This window comes from Thunnus albacares, chromosome 12 (genome assembly GCF_914725855.1).
Source record: "Thunnus albacares chromosome 12, fThuAlb1.1, whole genome shotgun sequence".
NCBI lineage: Eukaryota > Metazoa > Chordata > Actinopteri > Scombriformes > Scombridae > Thunnus > Thunnus albacares.
Window position 1 is genome coordinate 10953388 of NC_058117.1, and position 22051 is coordinate 10975438.

The 22051-nt window shown below is 39.2% G+C and overlaps 1 protein-coding gene across 2 annotated transcripts; it reads right to left on the reverse strand.

Moving 5' to 3' along the window:
• Window positions 1-1022: 1022 nt before the first annotated feature.
• On the reverse strand, window positions 1023-21275 carry LOC122993186 (lysine-specific demethylase 4A-like). 2 transcript variants are annotated; one of them, XM_044367128.1, is made up of 23 exons: window positions 21108-21275; window positions 19954-20115; window positions 18651-18826; window positions 18370-18484; window positions 17982-18175; window positions 17315-17364; window positions 17125-17228; window positions 16852-16989; window positions 16431-16657; window positions 13298-13461; window positions 12486-13156; window positions 11801-11932; window positions 11481-11595; window positions 11040-11215; window positions 10362-10575; window positions 9588-9667; window positions 8031-8086; window positions 6382-6490; window positions 5218-5409; window positions 3926-4096; window positions 3613-3732; window positions 2972-3064; window positions 1023-2762 (listed from the first exon to the last, which is right to left on the reverse strand). In XM_044367128.1, exons 2-23 carry the CDS (start codon window positions 20092-20094, stop codon window positions 2625-2627), a joined length of 3576 nt encoding a protein of 1191 aa, XP_044223063.1. In that variant the 5' UTR covers window positions 20095-20115; window positions 21108-21275; the 3' UTR covers window positions 1023-2624. The 2 variants fall into 2 exon arrangements, with proteins under 2 accessions (XP_044223063.1, XP_044223064.1); XM_044367129.1 differs by lacking the exon at window positions 11801-11932.
• Between the last annotated feature and the right edge of the window lie 776 nt (window positions 21276-22051).

Consider the following 22051-nt stretch of genomic DNA (forward strand, 5'->3'; position numbering starts at 1 on the left):
TTCATGTTGAAGATGTTCAAAATGGTGCCTATGAAATTTGACAGTCTGTGAAATCTGCTGCGCAAATTAAAAAAAAATGAAGGGAATTAAAGGGAATAATTATGTTACACGAGAACCAGACTGTATTGGTTTCTGATTGCTCTGTTTCTCATAAAACTGGCACATTAAAAACAAAACAATTCAACAAGCATGTGATAGATAATTCCTACCTCTATAGAGAACCAATATGTCATCACTGGTTGCCTTTATCCTGTATTTTCTGTCTCGTGGATGAGATCTGATGCAAGCACAAGAGTTCTAATGGGTGAGGCTATGGCTCTATTTTTATTTGGAGGAAGGCTACCGTCATTATGTGTCCTAAGTTTTCCCATGTGATCAGACTAGTAAGACCGGAAGCTTTTATTTCACTTTTGTTATCTGCTGACAGGAGTGGCAGACGTGCAGAATTGACCTGTGACAAAGATTTCTCAGAACGATGACGTCTGACACAATTGCAATTTTTTGTTGACTTTCCTGGGAGGCTATTGTTTTGTTCTGTTTTTTTTTTTTTTTTTAGCTTGCTTTAGTGTTGATCTTGAATGCTGTTTTTTTTTTTTAACCAGTGAACAAGTATTAGTGTGTGTTATAGGTGTGTCAGATTGCTATAAAGTTTGTATCTCAAATAAATTAAAATATATTTGTAAGGCTCCAACACAGCTTAAATGATGGCCTGATACAGAGAGCCAGGAGCGATCCATCTAATCAAATTCCACCAGCGCTCTCCACCCTACAAGACTCATCCTGCTTTGGCACAGCTGCAACCCCTCTGGCTGAGGGAGGAACACAGATCCAAAAACAGAAATGTCAAGAACAGCATGCCACAAAACCGTAATGATTCTAATAGAACTGCTGCCTGATCTGCTCATTTCTAATTAAAGTGTGGTATTTGTAGAGATTTATCAGACAATCACTACAACCATGCAGGCACACATACATTTTATGTGAAGTAATTACATATTAAGGCAAAAACAAACACTACAAGGTTGTTTTTCTTAGACCAAACTTTACTCAAACAGTTGATGTTTACAAAGAGTTGTACAGATTTAATGGTGCCTTGGATATAGGCCCAAATGAAACCAAATAGTTAACAGTGGCCATCAAATGGACATAGCTAAAAAGTTGTCTGCACACCACATCCTCCTGGGAAGCCAGCAATTTTCCATAATTCTCTACAGAAATGACTATTTCAAAGCAGGTACAAGGGACTCAACATGAAAGGAAACTTGCTTTACAAGTCTGAAAATGATCCTCTAACAATGTTTTTGTTTAGTTGGGATTGAACTATAACCTCTAGAGCTAGCTTTCATCAGAGAAACACCAAAAAATAACCCATCTTCATCTAATCTAAACTTAGTGGAGGCCATACGTCTAGAAAATTTTTTAAATGTCCCCATGGCAGCAGGGAACAATAAGTGCTTTTTGCTTTAAGAGGGACTTGACCTAAATTGGCATTCGCACCATCCAATCCCAAAGGAGCAAAGGAAAGCAAGCCTGCAATCTTTAACAGGATGTGTGAAAACCTATCAATATAATAAATATAAATACATCTGAGGTTTTCTACAGATTGTGAAAAGGACATGACAAAAATAGCTTTGTTCTCAAACTTAATGCAATTGCATAAATAAAGTGTAATCATAACATTAATTACAATAGTTATAATAAACCTTAAGCTTTAGAAAAAAAAACAAAGAACACTTGGCCCTTTTGAAATGTAAGGCTTGGGCCTATAAAACTTGCCTCGCTTTCTTCTATTTTCACAGTAGATGCACGTCGACACACCTTGGTACAGGTGAACTATGAAAGGAAATTCTCATGAAATATATAATGCATTCCATGAAGTACAATCTAAGGAAAAGATCAGTCAAAAAAAAAAATCAGGTCCACACCTTACAGCAACAAGAGCTGACAGTGACCTTGAGATGTTATTTCATTTCTTTGGGGTTACAACTTAACAGAAATCTTGATTAATCAAATTGATATTGTAGTTAATAGCCGATTACATGTACAGTTCCACCTGTTAAATTTCATGAGTGAAAAGCTGACCCAAGGTAATGCTTTCTTTAAAACCTCATTCCCAAGTGCAATTTTATGTACTGCTGTTTATGAAAGAAATATCACTGAAGTAGAAAAACTACTGTCCACCGTGTACTGTGTAAAGCTGTATTTATACTTGACAGCTGCTAAATGTGGCTGTAGAGAAAAAACAAGCATCTTGTCTCAGTGGGATAGTCCAACCTTTTCCATATTTAATAATTCACTGATGGCTCCTTCCTGAGAAAAAGTGGAAAAAAAAGAAATGTAAGAAGAAAACACAATATACAGGGTGTGAAGGGAAACGGGAGGTCTAAGAACATTATTCAATGCACACAAAAGTCATTTAAAGTCCCAGCCGTAGTTTATAAATATGTAGCCTGACAGGCCATGGAAGCAGAGGGGAGGGGGGGGGTTGTTCCTATCAGCAGCAGGCAGAAACAGGAAAGCCAGACCAGGAAGCAAAGACCTGGAGCTGCAGCTCTCTGTGGTGAGTTGATGAGGTGGAGGAGGAGAGGTGGAAAAGCAGGAGGAAAGAGAGAGAGAGACGGACGTCACTCCATGATGGCTCTGTAAATGACGGGTTCGATGTAGTCCTCTCTGTATCGAGAGTTGATGACCCGTTGTCTTTTGGAGTTCTGCTTGACGTCGTTCTGTGTGAAGAGCTCAAAACGCATATCTGACGCCACCGACTGCGGAGCAAGCACAACATCAGAGAGAGAAATGAGTCCTTGCTTGCTTGCTAATCTGTTAAATACCAAATGTACAATAACCAATGTTTAAAGTCACACCTAGCACACTTCATAACACTTCTGACAAAAAGGTATCTTTGCATTTTCAGATTATTTTTTTCTTTATGCTTCTCTGATATGAATCAAATCTGTGGGGGATTATAAATTACCATTCTTGACTTCACTCGTTTGGGCAGATTCTCATCTAGAGTGTAGATGTCTTCTCGTTTGACAGAGATTTGTGATCCATCCTCAAACTCAACCTGAATGCGCGCACACACACACACACACACACACACACACACACACACAGAGACACACACAGAGACACACACAGACACACACAGACACACACACACACACACACACACACACAGAGGAAGTTGAACCATTAAAATACACGTGGATTAAAATTCCCTTCACCAGCATTTGCATGACTGCTGGTTTTAGTATTTTATTACACGGCAATATAAGAACTTTACTCACATGCTGCAATAAACCAACTGCTTAACTGGGTAGTAAAACTACAAGTAATAATATGCAGTCAGTTGTGTCACATCATAATTTCTCCTGAACCAAATGTTAATTAGCAGAGAAACTGCATAAAAAGCCAACCAGATAAAGGTACTTCGGTTTAAGATATTTTTGTGTTCTGATGTTTTTATTGTTAACTGCACAGACCACCCACTTTTTGAGGTTAGGGGACTTCACTCAATATCTTCTAATGTGTTTTGAACAGAGTGAGTAAGAATTTTACATATAGCATAAGCATGTCAGGGAGGGCAACTGAGACAGATAAGTGGAGATTTACCAGGTACATGGGGATGGAGTGCGACGCTACGAACTTGGCCCCGTATATCAACCCATCTGTCCATCGCACTTGAACAGCAGCACCTTCTGCAGGTGGACCGAGTCGGACACAGTCCCGGTTCTGAAAACACATTAGAATGCATGGTAAAATATAGGTGTATATATCAGACAAGGAACCTGTCATTTACATCTCACAAAGTTTATCATTAAGTTAGTTCACTTTCCATTCATATCACTGATACTGCTGATTGATACTTTGATCTTGTTCATTTGAGGCAGTAAATGATTAACAGAAGTAATTCTATTATTTATACCTCGATGTCCTCTGGGAAGAGGTTGTCACTGTATGATCCATCGTCAAACACAACCTCGTAGAAGGTGGCTGTAGTCAGTTCTACCACGTCGCTGTGGTAGTAACGGCCATTTTTGTATTTACAGATCACCTTCTGACCCACTGCCAACTCCCGCATGGAAGCCTTGTCACGCTGTGGGACAGAAGACAGGTGTTATTCTTAAAAGCTTATCATATCTCATCATTCACTCTAACTCTAACAGCCTCCAGGAAAGATGAGACAGTGGTTATAGTGCAGGAGAAAGCATGGGTCTATAAAGATAACTCAGCAAGTATACTGCTGAGGCAATATTTGGTCAGTAATGTGTACCCAGGAAATTATATTGCTCTCTCTGCTTCATGGTACCACATTACAGCAGAGGAGCCACACTAACAAGCCCAGACTTGTTGCTGCATAGCTCAGTGCCACAACAGCAAAGAAGAAACATTCATAAAGTCCATTTAAATTCAGTGAACATCAGTTTTGTCTCAACAGGACCAAACAGATGTCTTTCTTCCCCAATGAGCAAATTAAATCAGCATGAACATTTATAAAAGTAAAAATCCCTGTGGTAGTTTGAGGGCTGAGAAAGCAGTTTTCCAGCTATTACTGTGTAGCATGGCTGACTAAACCAGGGCCAGAAGCTAAGATGCAAGCCTAATTAGTCTTCACTTTCTAAAAGTATCTTGGCATGAAGATAAATGCATTTATCTTATCCTTCTTGCATAATCAACAAAAACAGTCACAAGAAAATAGTTTAAAGCTCGATTTAGAACATTTAAGAGGTCCTAACATGATCTTAGAACCTGTAACCACTGAACTCTGACTCCACTGAAGGAAACTTCAATGAGGAACTGAGAAAAATCTCAAGTAAGCTGTGTTTACATGCAACATTTTAAGTGCCATCCTTGGTTGTTTCCCACAACACAGGTCAGTTCACAAAACACAGAAAGTGCTTGTAGAAAAATTAGTCATCACAGTACATACTTGTCTGGGCAGCTTTCCCTTTAGTTAAATAACCTAATACCAGCTAAGCAATGAGATAAGATATAGTCAACAAGTGAGTGTGCATCACTACATTACCTTTTATTTCTTCAAACAAGAAATGCTCCTGTTAGCCCTTTTTACCGCACAAAACCCCAAAATGTAAACAGAACTTCACAGGATAATGTATGTAATGTTAAGCCCTTTGAGGCTATATAAATAACATTGACTTGACGGCTGTCACACTGTACTGTATATACAATGAAGGAAGTGCTTTTCTACTGTGGTACCTCAGGCATGATAGGCGCTCGGTGTCTGTGGCAGGTGATGTAGACTATGAACGGCCAGTCGTCTGGGTGCATGAGGATCCCAGCTGCCTGAGCGCAGGTGGGGTGAAATGCCGTGGAGCAGCGCCCGTGGGAGCACTGAACACAGCAGCCCTTCACTTCCCTCTTCATCCGCTTCCTGCAGTACGCACACTTCTACCATAGTGACAAAGACAGAAGCACAAAGCGGGGGAATAAAGGTTAAGAGGAAGAGTTTTTAGTGGCAGATTTAAGTAAAGGAAGTACAGGGGAAGGAAAGGAGGAGAAAGGAAACAAGCAAATGGGGAGGATGATAAAGTTTTCAAAAGGGAGTAAAAGACAGGCAGAACCAGACACGAAATGGAGCGCAAATATGTTAGCAGGAAATTGCAAAACTTCCTTTTGATAACTGTTATGGGGTTCTGACATCACATGTGCTAATTTAAAAGTAGATCTATTGAACCGACCTCTAACAATGGAGACAAGGCCAACTATTGTGACCAAAGTCCTGAATTATTTACAACAGACTGTTTCGTAGATGACTCATACACAAGACAAAAGAATAGCATATATGTGTCAGCTTTTTTAATCCCTTCCAAGTGAACTCCTTAGTTAGTTGACTCGCTTATTTTTTTCTATTTCCTGTCTATTTCTTTTTCTCTTTTTTAAATCAAAGGTAGTCAGAATGTGATGTCTCTGAGGGCTAGAATGAGAAATGAAACAGGGTAAAGGACAGCCAACATTTTCACTCTGCTATAATGTGTGCCCACAGCTAGAACCACAAACAGATGCTATCAGCTCTGTTTACCGAGAATACAAACTATGTATGAGTTCACAAGGATGTGAGGTGGTGATAAAAAAAAGAACTGACTCATAATGAGGAAATGGAAAAACCGTGATAAAGGTGAGATATCATCGGGGCATTTACTGTATGTCAATAAATATCGAGAGCAGTGTGTTGGTGAACATCAGACAAACACACAGAAAAGAGGCGGGGCAAGTATTTGAGTTTAATCTCAGCATTCTGTTGAATTGACAGATATGTTCACAGGACATTTTATATGACTTATTACCTTCATGCCTACAGCTACTAAACAGGTCCCCATACCAGCACGCACACCACATCATTGTGACTGCAGTGAGTCTTACCAGTCTGAAGCGTGGCAGTGGGATTGCAGAGAGATCGATGGGGCTCCGCTCGGTGATGTTGACAAAGCGAGCTTCCAGCACAGTGATGGCACACAGCACATGAACCCACCTATGAGAAAGCAAACATGAAGTAGATTCGGGACAAACAGTACAATGTCCAGGGTGCAGTGTTTCTGGAAATATCAAAAGCACATGTAGCAGCAATGTGGTTAATTATTTAAACAGTCTAGTGTTGGGAATACACGTCAATGTCAACATAAAAATCATTAGAATTGATTAATTGACAAATACATGGTAAGGATTCTATAATAAACTAATATTTTATTATTATTTTAACTGAAAACAGCATTACTTTTCAGCAAATCATGACACAAATTTCCCAAGCTTCCCCCAAACACAAAACAGACACCTTTAAAAACAAGATTGCATAAATGTCACCAGGAACTATCTCCATGTAAAATATATGTTGTTTGAACAACTTATTCATAACTTGAACATGAAAGTTCATGAAAAAGTAGTTTGATTTAAGGTCCATTTACTAGCTTTTTCCTGGAGAACTTCATCCACCAGAGGACTCTGAGATGCATTTGAAAGCTAGTTTGCAAGTGGACCTTGAGTCCTAATCATTTTTTGTCAAAAGTTCTAAACCAGTCACTGGTGTGTTTGGATATGTAGTGGAGCAAAAAGTTTACTTTTTAAAATACATTACATGGTGCCACGGATAACTAACATAAGTTCGATAAGTGGTCCCTGCCCGAATATAATTCCGTAAACAATATTTAGATGAACTCCACCTGAAGGCTAAAAAATGCACAACACTTGCAACCTCTGGTAACCTATTCATAGTTATTAAGTGCATTATTATGACCAATAAGAAGAGAGTAAGTTACCCACTGTCATAAGACATTAAAGATAGTTGGCTGAGAGGGAAACATTGCCTGTCTAGTCAAGTCAATTTTATTTGCATAGCCAAATATCACATATCTGCCTCAGGGGGGATTTACAATCTCTACAGCTATAAAAACATCCTTAGAAAAAAACCAAAAAAGTATCATTTCCTGTCTTTCAACTGACATGTATGTAAAGTGCCCTTCATTCAGTGATAAAGTGTAACCACAGAATGAGGATGTATAACAGCCACATAAACACATCTGCTGTATCTGTGTGTGTGTGTGTGTGTGTGTGTGCATTAAAAAATGCATTTAGCTTGAGGGGCTTGATCCACCAGATGGATTTCAGCAGTAACTGACTTTAATGTGGTTCATAGAAAAGTGAACAGTGAGCATGGGTAGCAATCTGTTGTGTACCAGCCAGACACACTATGTCTGGGATGTTTTGTAAACATCACACACTGTAAATGCCATGAGAATTAAGAACGTGTTAGGGCACTTGAACCTGCACAAAAGTCCAAACAATAAAGTCCTGGGTGTTTCCATATTATCACATGTCCTATCATCCCATCAAATCAAACGCCCTTTGTCCTCATAACTAATAAATCATGGGTTCACACTTAAGACTGATCCCTGAACTATTTCACACCAGTTCATCTGACATTGGCATAAATTTAGCAGCAACTCGGATTTCCATGGCTACTAAACACAAATTACAGGTCTGTGGTGGCTGCACTGTTGTCTGCTGGTATTACTTACTTGTCATTGTTGGCTTTCTGCAGAGCTCCACCTCTGAGGGAACACAGACAACAATCCTGAAGGAAGAAACACACAATAATGTCTGTTAATTCTGAAAGTAGTAGTTCTGGCAGTTCATGTCTTTATTATCATATTTAAATCTGGACACTTGGATATATGATGTTCTACTCTTTATCATTTATACCTTCACATTGGGATCCATATTTCCTCTGCTGGATAGGTGTCAGCTATATAAAGCAGCTGTAACAAACGCATCACTGCACTTTCTTACAACCTATTCCTAACATACATCACTGCAAGTAAGTGACCTACAGAGTGGCACTAATTAATAAACACCAGCCAACAGGTTGAGTAATAAGGACACAGGCAGAGAGTGAAGTGAAGATGGTTGTTTTACCTCTGTAGCAGTCACATATACTAATAAAGGGTGTAGGACCGTTAATAGTTTTTGGCCACAATAATAAATAACATTGGGTTGCAATCATCTAATCTCAGTTGTACATGTGTATTTTCACGCTTGATTTTCTGCCCTGATATCATCAATATCCTACGGAACACATTATGTAAACAAAGGTGGGAAATATGGTATAATATGGCTGGTAAACTTACTGAAGATATTTCAATTTAGGAGCCTAGAAAATTTATATCATGGGTTTTTTTCAAAACAGGACATGCTTATAATTCTCTTATAAATCTACAAGATAAATAAGTTTAAGATTGTTTGCATTCTCAAATAAGGGGGAAAAAAGACTATCCTTCAACGTCATGTATACCAAACTTGAAAACCCAGACAAATAAAAACAGAAACAGCGGGAAATCAAAGTCCTTTGAAGTGTCACAATAAACGATGTGGTAGCATTGCCCAATGGTGGTCAAAGGTCTTTGTGTTTCACAAAAATCTATTGTTCTGATCAGACAAGAATGCTGAACGCAAAGGAAGTTTACAGGCTCATTTCACAAACATAGTTAGGAAAAAACACATCCCCCAAACAGTAACAAACGAAGGAAGGCAACATTGTACAACCATCTTAAACCAAAGGAAGTGGCAACACAGAGCGCCTCGTATTTTGCATTATAGCAGAGAAAGCTAGCGGCACAACCTTGAGGTGCTGGTGTGGTTAGTAGTGGTTTGATATAATCACTTCAGGAAACCATGAGTGCACATGAAGTACATTTATGTTTGCTGAACTTCAGTGCCATATAAAGCTGCAGTAAAACTAAGAGGCCATCACGATTCTTGTAAATGCCACAATGGTCTCAGCTGCAGCTAGAGGCAAATAAATTCACTTAAATTTTTTTTAAATGAGTTTAAATTTTATCTTATTACACGTGGTCACAGTGGCAGTCAGCCAATGGCACTGGTCTGTCATCAGCTGTGTATATAGATGTTTCTGTTAAAACCTTGATGCCTCACCACGTGCCATCTATTTTTCACTATTTAGCACACCCTGATACAGGGATACAACAAATCTGCTGCTGCATTTGTTGGTTTTACCTGTTATCAGAAGGAGGAGTAATGTAAATGATTTCTCTCTAAATAATGACCAATTAGCTAACCTCGGTGGTGGCATCAGCCTCACAGCGAGCACACAGCCAGTCGTCTAGCTCCGCTTCATCCCCAGACACACCGTAGCAACCTGAGCAGGAACAGAAAAGAACGCATCACACATTCTCTTCTCTTAAGATCTCACAACCTGCATTTAACAACTTCGTTAATAATGATGTCCTCTCTTTGGCTGGTAACCTGCACAAAAAGTTACATTAATTCCCCATTCACCTCATTATTTTATGTGGATATAACTGGCAACATTTTGATTATAGATAAGGAAGACTGTTTGTGGGCAAAACATTGAGAGTCATACCCACATAAAATAAAAGAGGAACTGAGAATGAGACAGCTGTGGGCAGGGATTTTTTACTTTTTTAGTGAGCTTAACTAGCAAAGTATTTGTGTATGTTTGTGTACGTCTTGGAATTATTTTCATATTTAAAATGATTTAATAGAACTGATAAGTATACAGAGCGACCAGACCAGGAAGGACTAATATAAAATATTAACAATAAAACAATTCATTTCAGATAGACTCTGTGTACATTGTGTGTAAGAGTTCTTAGCACTCCTTGCTGAATAATTTTATGAGCCACAGATGTGTTTACATATTCATCCGTAATCCATTTATGGACTTTTCTGACAGCAGTTTCTCACATAACTGCATGTAACAGTAGTGTTAAGAGTAACCTTTGAGTAGTTGTTTCCTGAAGAATAACAAAGGACTTGAATGTACTGGAATGTTCTAAACAATGCATACTTTGAGTAGATAGGGGCCTTACTGGTATGTACACGGACGCAGCACTGAGCACAGCTGACCAACCGGCTGGTCCCGTCCTCTGCTACATGTGGGTTAGACAGCTGTCCCTCCCCGCCATCATTTGTCTTGCTGGTTTGGGTGTTGAAACACATTTCAGGGATGAGTGGTTTGGACCATTGGCGGCCTCCTGGATGGTTCACCAATGTCACGCTGGAACTCCCACTACTGGACTCAGACTTCAGGGGGGAAAAAAGGTTCAGAGACATATTATCACTTTTTTTCCCCACACATTCATTATATTAATATCTGATGGATTCTCTGGCTGAGACACCTTAAAATCTTTTAAGTGTCAAATCAATACACAACCATGTCAGCGTTATTCAGACATTACAGTGGCTAATTTGTGAGACATATATTAGATATATATTTTTTGCTTCAAAACTATATTATCAAGCTTGACATGTAAGACACAAGATGTTTGCTTCAAAGGTTGATTCCCATAAATGACAAAAAATACATACAGTACCAGTCAAAAGTTTGGACAACCCTTCTCATTCAAGTTAATGGGAAAGTGTGTCCAAACTTTTGACTGGTACTGTATATATTTTAGGTATTGATAACTAACTTTCCACTGATAGGATGGTAATAAGACAATAACAGAAATAACTTCATAAAGACTGAACATGGTTCTAGTTCTCACCTGTTGGTAAGTGTGGAAGAGCAGACAGATGGAGCAGTAAGGGGCCTGCTGGCCCATCCTCTTGTTGTACTCCCTCTCTGTCTGGGGGTTATATGGTCGACACTGCCACAGTTGAGTAAGCGGCTTTGCCCACTCCTCTTTCTCTTCTTGCTCGACCTCCATATCTACATACACCTCTACAGAAGTAGTGGGAAAGTGTGACAGGAGTAAGATGAAGGAGGACAGAAGGGGAAGCATTAAGATTTAAAGAGATGGAAAGTGAAGAAGCAGTGAAGAATTTGAAAAATGAAAGTTTAGATCAAGAAAATTTAATACATTTACAGAAGACATAATGAGGCCAGGACCTGACATTATGAATCACAGTGCTTAGTAAACAAGAACACATAGTACCACTACATTAAGAAGACTGCAAACCAATAAAATGAATATTGTTCTGCGTACCATCGTCACTGTGCACCTCTCTGATTAAGGGGTGATGACGGGGAAGTCTACAGAGCTGCGCTTGCTGCTGTTGCTTCTTCACCACTGACTTGCAGTACGATTGCTCTTCTGACACCTGGTGGAGCAGGTAACGTATAGCAAGACAAAACTTTCAAAACAGGGATTATACTGTACCTGTAGCAATGAACATAAAATCAGTTACTGTGAGATCTTCCCATTATGAGGCATATTGGTAGCTCTGTACTGGTATGCATACATTTCCAGATGAACATTAAGTCCAATCATCCCTTAGAGTTTAGTTACAGCTCGTAACTACTTACATAGTGATTCTTCTGCAGTACCTGCAGACACTGAGGTGCGATCACCTTCATCTCATCGTGCATTGGTTTCCTGACAGGAATGGTGTCTTTCAGGATGATAATGCCACTATCCGCAAGGGGGCATTGGTTACTCTGTGGTTTGAACAGCATGAATAACATTGAACATTCATGGCAGATTTTAAAATAATGCCTGATAAAGTTTATTGTGTCACCATCAGAGAGGTCACCAATTATTGATAGTTAGTAATTAGTAATGATGACAAGATCAAAGAGATTAGTATGCAAACATCGTGCAAGGGAAATGTACCAGTACAGAGCCACCAAAAAGTGTTGTGTGTTTTCTTTTTCTTCAGTACCAGTCAAAAGTTTAGGCACACCTTCCCATATCCTTGAATGAAAAAGTGTGTCCAAACTTTTGACTGGTGCTGCACATGCAGTATTACATACATGTGTACCTACTGTACATGCAGTATTACAAAGAAAAGACTTAACTACAAGCTGCTTTGGATCATTTGGTGTTAGCTTGACAGAAATAACCATGCATGCTCCTTGAAACATGACCTGTGCTCTAACATGCATGTGCCACTGAGACAGAGAGCCAACAATGACTAACATTTTAACGGACTGTGCTACTTTTACATAAATACTAGAAAAAAGTTCAGTTAAAGAAAATAAAAACACAGACCTTTCTTTTGCTGTTCTTGGGGGCCTCAATCTCCATGTTTAACTCTCTGGGTTGTGTTAGAGTCTGAGGGGAAGCAGACCTGCTGGTGTCCTCAGCTTCAGGCTTCTCCTCTTCAGCCTGAGCTTCAAGAGACATTGAAATTTTGGGTTTGTCCTCTTTTTGGTTCTTCTCCACAGGACTGTGTGCTTCTGAATCATTCAGTGCTACTTTGGTAAGAATGTTTTTGGGTTCTGGCTGTGGCTCCTTTCTTTCACAGCATGGGGCCTGAGGCGAGGACTGAACCTGTGTGTGAGGCAGTGTGCAGGCTCTGAGCTGGAGATGACGCGGTTGATGCTCTCTGGCATAGCTGTGCACCTGAAGCTGTGTGTGAGGCTGCTGGTGCTTTTCTAGAGTGTAGCTGCGCACTTGAAGAGTGTCTTTTGGACTGAGAGTCCTGTGAAAGAGCAGGCTGGCTACCCCCATTTTACGGGCAGGCTGGGCTGTGGCTTCTGTCCACGTAGGTGTCACTGAAACTGATAGATGTCCGTTCTTGGGCTGTGACTGAGACGAGATTGCAGGTGCACGAGTCTTGGTATAGTGAGGGGTACGGCCTGCATCACTATTACCTAAGCCCCTGTGAAATGGATCCATTAAAGTGAGCTTGGTTGGCGTTACTACCAACTTTGGTGGGCCTGTAGAGGGGATAAAAAAAAAAAGCACACTTTCATCTCATTTTCTTCCCTTGCAAAAAAAATTGTTTATAGATAACTGAAAACCCATTTAGAGTAGCTAACCTAAAGGAGCCAGTAAAATGATTCACTGGTAATGAATACCTTTATTTCTCTTGCCATCTTGTGACATAGTACGTGGAGGTATAAGACTTAGCCTGGGACGCTTCCCGTACTGCTCCACTTCCTCGTCTTCATCCTTGGGAACAACCTCCTCGGGCACCTCTAGACACACCCTGTGTCTCTTGGTCTCTATCCTTTGTGTGGTGCTGAGGGTTTATCAAATAGAGACATTGATAAAGGATTTGTAACAATTCCCATTCTCTTGATTTCTATTGATAGGGAACCATACAGAATACATATACTGTTGGGTTACTTTTGAAAAGACACATTTCACTTGATGGTATATTCCTGAAAGCACCATAAACATCATGTGTGTCAAGGACAGACAGCATTAAACAAGACTAGATTCTGCCTTCCCAAAATCCCCAATCTAACATTTCAACATTTAAAGGATTGCAACCTCATTTACTGAATTGTTCTTGTTAGTCACACCACTGGTGTGTGTAACAAATACTTCTTACAACAAAAATGTTTATAAAATTATAACAAAATAAAAATGATATGCTTTCCCTCTCCAAAATCCGAAGTAAAACAAACATGTATCTCACTGCAAACTAAAACTAAACTGAAATTGTTTCAATAATGTAGCACTTACAGAAAAATAGAAAACAAATGTGATGTTGGCAATGGCATAAAAGGCTACCCTCCAAAAATACCCTTCAAATAGTTCTTCTGTGTTATCTTCATTTAATTTGCCTCTGGGAATCAGTTACCCAATTGTCAATATTAAATAAAATTCCCCTTCTATCTCTATAACCCAAAATCCAGCAGTGAGCCCGTGTCTTCAGCAACTGAATGGTGATTGTAGCATGTGGCCTACCATATGCACCTCGTGACAGTGCAAGTGATTCCCCAATTACAACAGCTGCATCTCACACCTGGAATCAGGAAAGTCCCAATCCCTTGCACTGGAGCAATGATGGACTGTTCATATGTCACATAAAGTTGTGACACATTATGAGAGATATTCTATCCTCACATGATAAAACTTAGTTTTAAATAGTTAGTTAAATGAGACCGACTAACCAGCACACACTGCAGGTTTACAAAACTTCAACCCCCCCCCTCCCCTTACACAATTAGATACACACCAACTTCTGTTTTCACAAAGACACATTTAAGCAGTGATGTTGCTCAGTAAATTACTTTCATTAAACTTCATTTCATTATCAGCATATATGTTTCCAAATGAATGCAGTTAACTTTTTTAAATAAAAAAGCTGCATACTCTCAGACTTTTCTCTGCTTTTTTCTGTCAGTCAGTTACCTTCATCAAGAAGACCGGTTAGTTAGACTGTCAGTTATATTGCAGTTCACTGGACTAAGGACACAAGTGAGTGGTTTGGAATATAGTGCACTGAAGTTAAGAGCCTAAAAATAGCGCCCCATCTATTTATTTAATTCAGAATCTATTCTCAATCAAATCATGACACCAAGAATCAAGGGATTCCTTAATATTGTATCTATGTCTATATAGCCCATTTCACACATGCAGTCTATCCCTGAACTGTTCAGGAACTTTTCCTGCATGGGGTCATGTGTGAATGGGAGCAGAGATTGACATTCAGGGAGATCTTTACCACCAGTTCCCCACCTCAAGACCTAGTAACATCTCCAGGAAAATGCTGATATGGCTGTGTTGTAAATGAAAGCAATAACATTGCAGGGACAAGCACGTAAAGGGTTATGTCCGTCTGACGAACAACGCTTTCACATGGAGCGAGCGAACCAATCACAAGACTCTGCTGATGACGCATTTGAATCTGTGACTTGTTTATGGCTGCCTTACCGATGCTTTTGTGGGTGATTTGATAACTAACAAGCAATGCAAGTCCTTTTATTTGCAAGCAAGCTCCTTTTTTCAAGAATGGCTGGAAACTGGAAAGATTCCGAAATAAGGGAGCTCCTCTCAGTCTCAGAGCGGTTGGCATACATAAGTGTTGTATGACCACCATCTGCTGAACTGTCCCTTGCCCCATCTAGTCCAGCACTGCCATGACATGTGTGAAAAGACGCATGATGGAAATGTTCCTGAATGTAGCTGCATGTGTGAACAATGAAAATCACTAGCGGTGCCTGAAAAGATATCCCAGTAATTTACTGAGAACTATGTGTGAAAGAGGCTTATGTCACTGGACCTTCATTAGCTGACATACACAGAAGTCTCCCAACCAAAAGGAGAAATAGAAGCTTGAATAAAAATGAGTACTAAATTACCCTACGCTAGGGCTGGGCGATATGACCAAAATCTCATATCCCAATAACGATACCCATCTCGATAAAGCACATTTCAATTAAATGTATAAATAGTTGGTCCGTCCCCGCCATCCACCCCCTCGCTGGCATAAAGCCGCCTCCGTGTGTGCTTTTACATAGCTTGCAGGTGTTCCGGATTCAGAGGTGTGACGGAGATCAGACTGATCAGAGCTGTAAACTACAAAGACGTTACTAGGATGAGGGAGGACATTTCTCGTCGTTTGATAACATTAAGTTAAGTTAGACTTTTCTGTCGGCTTCCCAACTCATTTTAAAAAAGACAAGAGAAAAAGAGAGAGAGCGTAGCTGTGGTCAAGTGAGCTAGAGAGTGAATGAAGATGGTGAGCGCTGGTAGTAAGAAAGCCGGTGAATTATTTTCTTGTTTCACAGAGGTTACGTTCTAAAGCACAAACATGCTCACACCTCCACACACCTGCACTCAACCCTGCGGCTGTAGCAGGGACTCTCATACACTGAGCTGAAACTAAAAGAGTGCACATAAATTTGGTAAATAACATAAATAAAGACAGTCTCTATTGCGTTTCGCTGTCATTTACAGTCGCTGTCTCACTGCTTCTCTGCCCTTTCGCGGCGTTGGCGGGGCTGAGCCCTCCGCGTGTGTGCAGCGCAGCAGAGACAGACAGCGGTGGAGAGTTGACGACAACTAAACTCGTTATGTTACTGTAAAAAGATGGACAGACTCCAAGTGACGAAAAATATTACCCTAAAGAGTGGGATTTCCGTCACAACAATATAAACGCACAAAATGAAACGATAGACGTTTTTCTCTCGTCACACGATATATATCTGCATATCGCACAGCCCTAACCTACGAATGTATATACAGTATATGACCCACCTCTTCCACTCTCCATCCTCCTCACAGCTCTCCATGGAGCAGTTGTTACTGTTGCTGGTGATGTCATTGAAGGACTCCCCCAAGAACTCCTTAGCCTCTGGGGTGGGCCGTGAGTGATCGATGGGTACCACATCTCGCCCTGCCAGCCACTGTTCATAGCGGTCTGGCTGGAATTTCTTCACAAATACATCCATAGAAATCTTAACCATGTCTTTACGGCATGAGCACTAAAGGAAAGAAAGGAACAAATAGAACATAATTTGAATGATGAATGCAATAGGTATTGTCAGGATAAATATGTATATTAATGTACATTTATACATTATATAGATTCTATAGTTATATGATTGCATATGTTTACATTATAGCAGCCAAAGTAAATAATCTGATGAAGATTAGATCAACTGTTAGCGTTCCTCACCAAAACCGATTGCTTGCCGTATTCAATCCATCTCTCAGTGGCAAAATTGGTGGATTCAGCACAGTTGAAACCATGGTTGAAACCAGCATGATAGGCATAGGGGAAAGTTACCATGAACTCACCAGCCTCCTGAGTAATCTTAGGGGGAAAAAAGATAATAAAAAATTAGTAACTACAGCTTATACATCTTGCTTTTGTAGTGGGTGTAAGGACAACCTGAGAGAGAGGAGGTCATCTGTTTGCAACAGGAATTGAAAATTAGTCCATCCGTACCTTTTCAAATGGAATACCATATTTCTTCAGTATCGAGGGGGAGATGAGGGTCATCTTGTGCCTCAAAAAGGCCTCACAATTTTGGGCACTACCAGGAAAGAACCCTAGAAGAGGAGAAAGCAGATAAATGTTGGAGGTCCCTGATTGTTAACAACTTTATATATTATATAATATTCCACTGGTCTCATACCTTTAGCTAGACGCTCCAATCTTTTCCCGTGTTCTGGAGGAACACAGTACCTGCAGACATTGAAATGAGTCTTCTAATTCACAGTGAACTGATATTGGGCCCTCATCTGCAGAACTATCAATTTTCTCTGCTTTAGGCTAACAGCTCAATGTAATATAGCTGCTACTAGCATAAAATACCCGGATCTTTGATTGAACTGTCTGCGGCCAAGTTGCAATGTGGGTAATGTGGATGCACAGGTTTATTTAACAACTTTTTATTCCTTTGAGGCCAGATTGTATAACTGGAAAAGTAATTACTGAAGTATTTTAATACACAGGCAATAATTTAATCCTCCTCTTAATGTCCATGAGGTTAAGCAGCTCAATGTTAAAAGGTACACGCTTTTAGTAAATTGTAAGTGCATTTTGATGGGCTAATGTGGTGCATCATCAGATGATGTACTACCCTGTGAAAAAACTTGTTTGGCTCTCCACCCAGCAGTTTTTATAAAACCAAGACATTCTGGGATGGGACCTCCTGTTGCACTTATGCAGCAGTCTAATCAACATGACATAGGAAGTCTGCGTTTTCTTTTTAAATTAATATGAACTATATAATATTGAGTAAGAATCAACAATTTATGTTTACAACTGATCAAGAACATATATCAGTTTGTGTACTTTACCATGATTTGGGCTCTCCAAAGTGCAAGTAGTTGATACTGTAGAGGTCCATGTCCTCAGTGTGCCAAGCGAAGGTGGTCTTCCACATGCCAAAATACAAGTAGGGTGTATTAACACCCTCAATAGTGATGCCACTTTCACGTTCCACGGTATCCAAAATTGTGCCCAGATGACAAATGTTCCACTCTTTGACTTCCTGCACGAGTGAAGTAAATAATACAAGATCAACAGGTGAGACATGAAACAGTTAGAAGCAGCGTAATGATAACGTTATCATAACCCCTTGTGTATCACGTCAATAGATACACAGACAGCAGGAGAAAACCCATCAATACTGGTGAACATTCACTAGAGCAACGACATGCAACATCATCCAAGATATCAACTCACAGGGTCATATAGACTTCCATTGACATCTGCTCCGTATATGGGAGGGTTAAATGTCACATTCTTCCAGTACTTCCTCTCCAGCTCCTCAAAGTCATCATAGTGAGGGCTACAGAACCTATAAAAGGCATTAACAATTTATTAGCACCAAAAAGTAGCACAAATTAACTTGCAGCATCAAGGTGAAAGTGCAACTGGCAGTATTAAACTGCAGAGATAACAGATTTTATGATGGCAGAAGGAAAAATAAAACACTTTAAATGTATCATTTCTGCATGTCTCACTTGTCGCTGTTGGCAATCTTGCGGAACTCTCTGACAGGCATGGACTTCTTCTGAATGTTGTATTGAGTGAAAAGGCCTGACTGGCCTGTCACCACCTGCTGAATAGGTGCAGGTATCACCAAATCATCTATATCGTCATAGGAACTTCTCGGCTTCCATTCCTTTGGTGGGACAATCTTGGAGGAAGAAAGTTTGAAAGCAAGTCATTATGTTTTTCTGAACACTTTTTAAAATCAGTAAAGTTCTGGATGTAAGAATGTCACATGTTTGCAACATATGTATGATAAAAATTTAAAGAACAAATGGCCTCATGTTTGTCTAAATTATGCCACAGCAAAAACAGAAATCATAACTATCTAAGCAGTCCCTCCAGGAAATTGCGGTCTTGTGATTACATTAATTAACGAAAATTCAAGAAATCTCTGCGGTATTTACAAGAGCTTGCAGTCAACAGACCACTTGTGATTTGGACCAATTGTCGCATTTTGTGTCTTAGTAACTTAGGCCATTGCAATGTGCATTCAGCAATGATTTAGGTGCATTCAGGTGGAAGATGGACAAATCTCACCTGCCAACAAAAATTACTGCCATAGACCATGCAAAAAAACTCCCAAATGTTCCCACATGAGGTTTGTATTCAGTTAGTCAGAAGAATACAAGTTGATGCATTGTTCCTCCAGACAGCAAAAATGGACATAATTTACCTCAAACATAAAAATGGGCACTTTGGAAATGAAACTATATTTTTATGTTAGTAGATTTATTTTAATGGCATTATTGGTTGATTTAATTTGGTGCTAAAGTTGAGGTGAAAGTTTATTTAATAAAGGCTTATTAATGGAACTCATGTACAGTATTTTCTTTTTTATAACTTTGAGCCCATGGCTCTCAAGTTCAGAAAATAAATTTAAAAATTAGCATTGACATATAGTTGTTTCTGTCACATGTAGTATGCTTTTTATGGAAGGAAGTGATTACATATGACTCTTCAATGGAAGTAGTTTAAAAAAAATAATTTATGAAAAAAAAATAAAATTATATATTTTAAATTATTCACATTATTTTTCTTTGCTTCCAATTTTTCCCAATTCCCACATTTCTACTACATTAAGAGCACATAAAACATTGCATCACAATTTTTGAGAAAAGCAGCTGCAAAATCAAGTATTTTTGCCCACAATAAACACAAAAAACTGGAGGGACTATCTAATATCCTTCATAAATGTGTCATTGATGATTGTACAATTGTTGTACAAAGCAGATGTGAATATGGACTGTAAACACACTCTGTATCAGCACTTACTTTAGCCAGGCCTGCTTTGTGTGCCCCTTGGGACTCTATATATGCAATGTAGCGGCTGAAGTTCTTGAATTCCTCAGCAGTGGGGTAAAATGTCATTATCCCCTTGGAACCATGGTTTTGGGAAACTGCGTCTGACGCCATCCCAAAACTCAATGGGAGCTCCTGCATATTGTAAAAAACAGACATTTGTTATTTAATGATACATGATAAACCATAACATTAATATTTTTTCAAGTGGAGACTCCTTGTTGCTATACACAGGCATTTTATGCATTTGTGTTTCATCACCGGACCATGGATGTATAACAAGCGTGTATATATATATATATATATAGATATAGATATAGATATAGATATAGATATAGATATATATAGATAGATAGATAGATCCATGCAAAGTGGGACATTAACTTTTTAAAATGTCAACATCTACCAGCCACTGACAGATAAATATTCAAATTCACCAGCCACTCAATAGTAAATCATTATTTTTTGTCTGATCTACCAGCCACTTTCATATCTTACCAACATTTGGCTGGTGGCTGGCGTAATTTCTCACCCTGCATCCATGGATTTGTAACTGTATGGTAGCCTCGCCTGCTAACGGTAGCTCCCCTGCTAACAAGCTAAAGACATTAGCAAATCGTAATACGAAAACGAAATGACATATAGCATAGCATTAGCTACTATGATCGTGAGCATGACGTTATTTGTTTTCATTGATATTCAAGTACGAGTTAGTCCTCGTCACGTACACGACAATGAGTTACACTTCTATGAGTGAACTTGCAGTGTTGTTTTCAAGACAACTAGGCTAGCGGGATAGGACTATTTCATGTGTGGCAAACTCCTCCACAGCTATAACTTGGGAAAGGCTAACTTTAACGTTCTCATCATAAATCCTCTATAATGTATCAAATTACAGCTAGCTTATTCCTAAACGCATTAGTCGACAATTGTTCCAGTTCAGTTTCAATAGACAATGCAAACAGTACTAACTCTTGAGTCAGTGGTGCGAATTCTAGGAAATAGACGGGACCCAACTGCTACCATCGACATTAGCAGTTCCGGCTAGTTTAGCTATCAGATTAGCATTTTGAGTTAAGTGGAGTAAACGTGAAGGCCGTCAGCTAACACGACATGCAGATACTTACAACCTGCTCCCCGGGTGATGAAAGAGTTTTCTCTTGCGATGCAAACACTTCGTAATCAACAGAAACAGCAGTTGTGAACACAGAAGAAAGACAGCTGGCTACCTAAGCCCTCTGTGAGTAAAATCCATGAGTAGATTACTATCCTCCATTACCGCTTCAACGCATGCGCACGTACCGCGGATTTTGTTTACCACAACACGCATGGATCACGCTCAGCCAATCAGAGGGCGAGTCTGGTGGCTTTAAATCTCTTTAAAGCTAATCTTTTTGTAAAAATTAACTTAATTCACAGAGATATCGTCTAGTTTTGTGGTAACTTTTGATTTTAGTGATAACTGGAGAGGGCGGTTTTCTAATATTCAAAAAATGAATGATCCAGCAAAAAGATGTCCCGGCAATTCAGAACAGATTTTGGGTTGTTTCAAACACATTAAAATTAATATGTTAGTAATGTTTCAACCATGGTTTCAACTCAACCATCTGTTCTTACTGATCACAAGGGTTTTCTTTAATATTTAATTTTTGTGCTTCTGGCATTGACAGACAAAGCTTACTAAGAATACTAAATGATTACAAATTTAAGAAAAGAGTTTTTATTTATTTAGAACAATTATGGAATATAATCTGATTATATAATTTGTGTGTGTGTGTATGTATGTATGTAGGTGACATAATGAATACAAAATAAATTAAATATGCAGTAGTCTTACCTACATATGTATACAGTACCAGTCGAAAGTCCAGACAGCCCCTCACTCATTTGAATGAGAAAGTGTATTCAAACCTCTGACTGGCACCATACATACACACATACAAATACACATCCACATACATACATACATATATATACTGTACATATACACTATATATATTGTACATACACATACACACACATATATACATAGATACTGTATATACACATGTATATACACACATATACATAG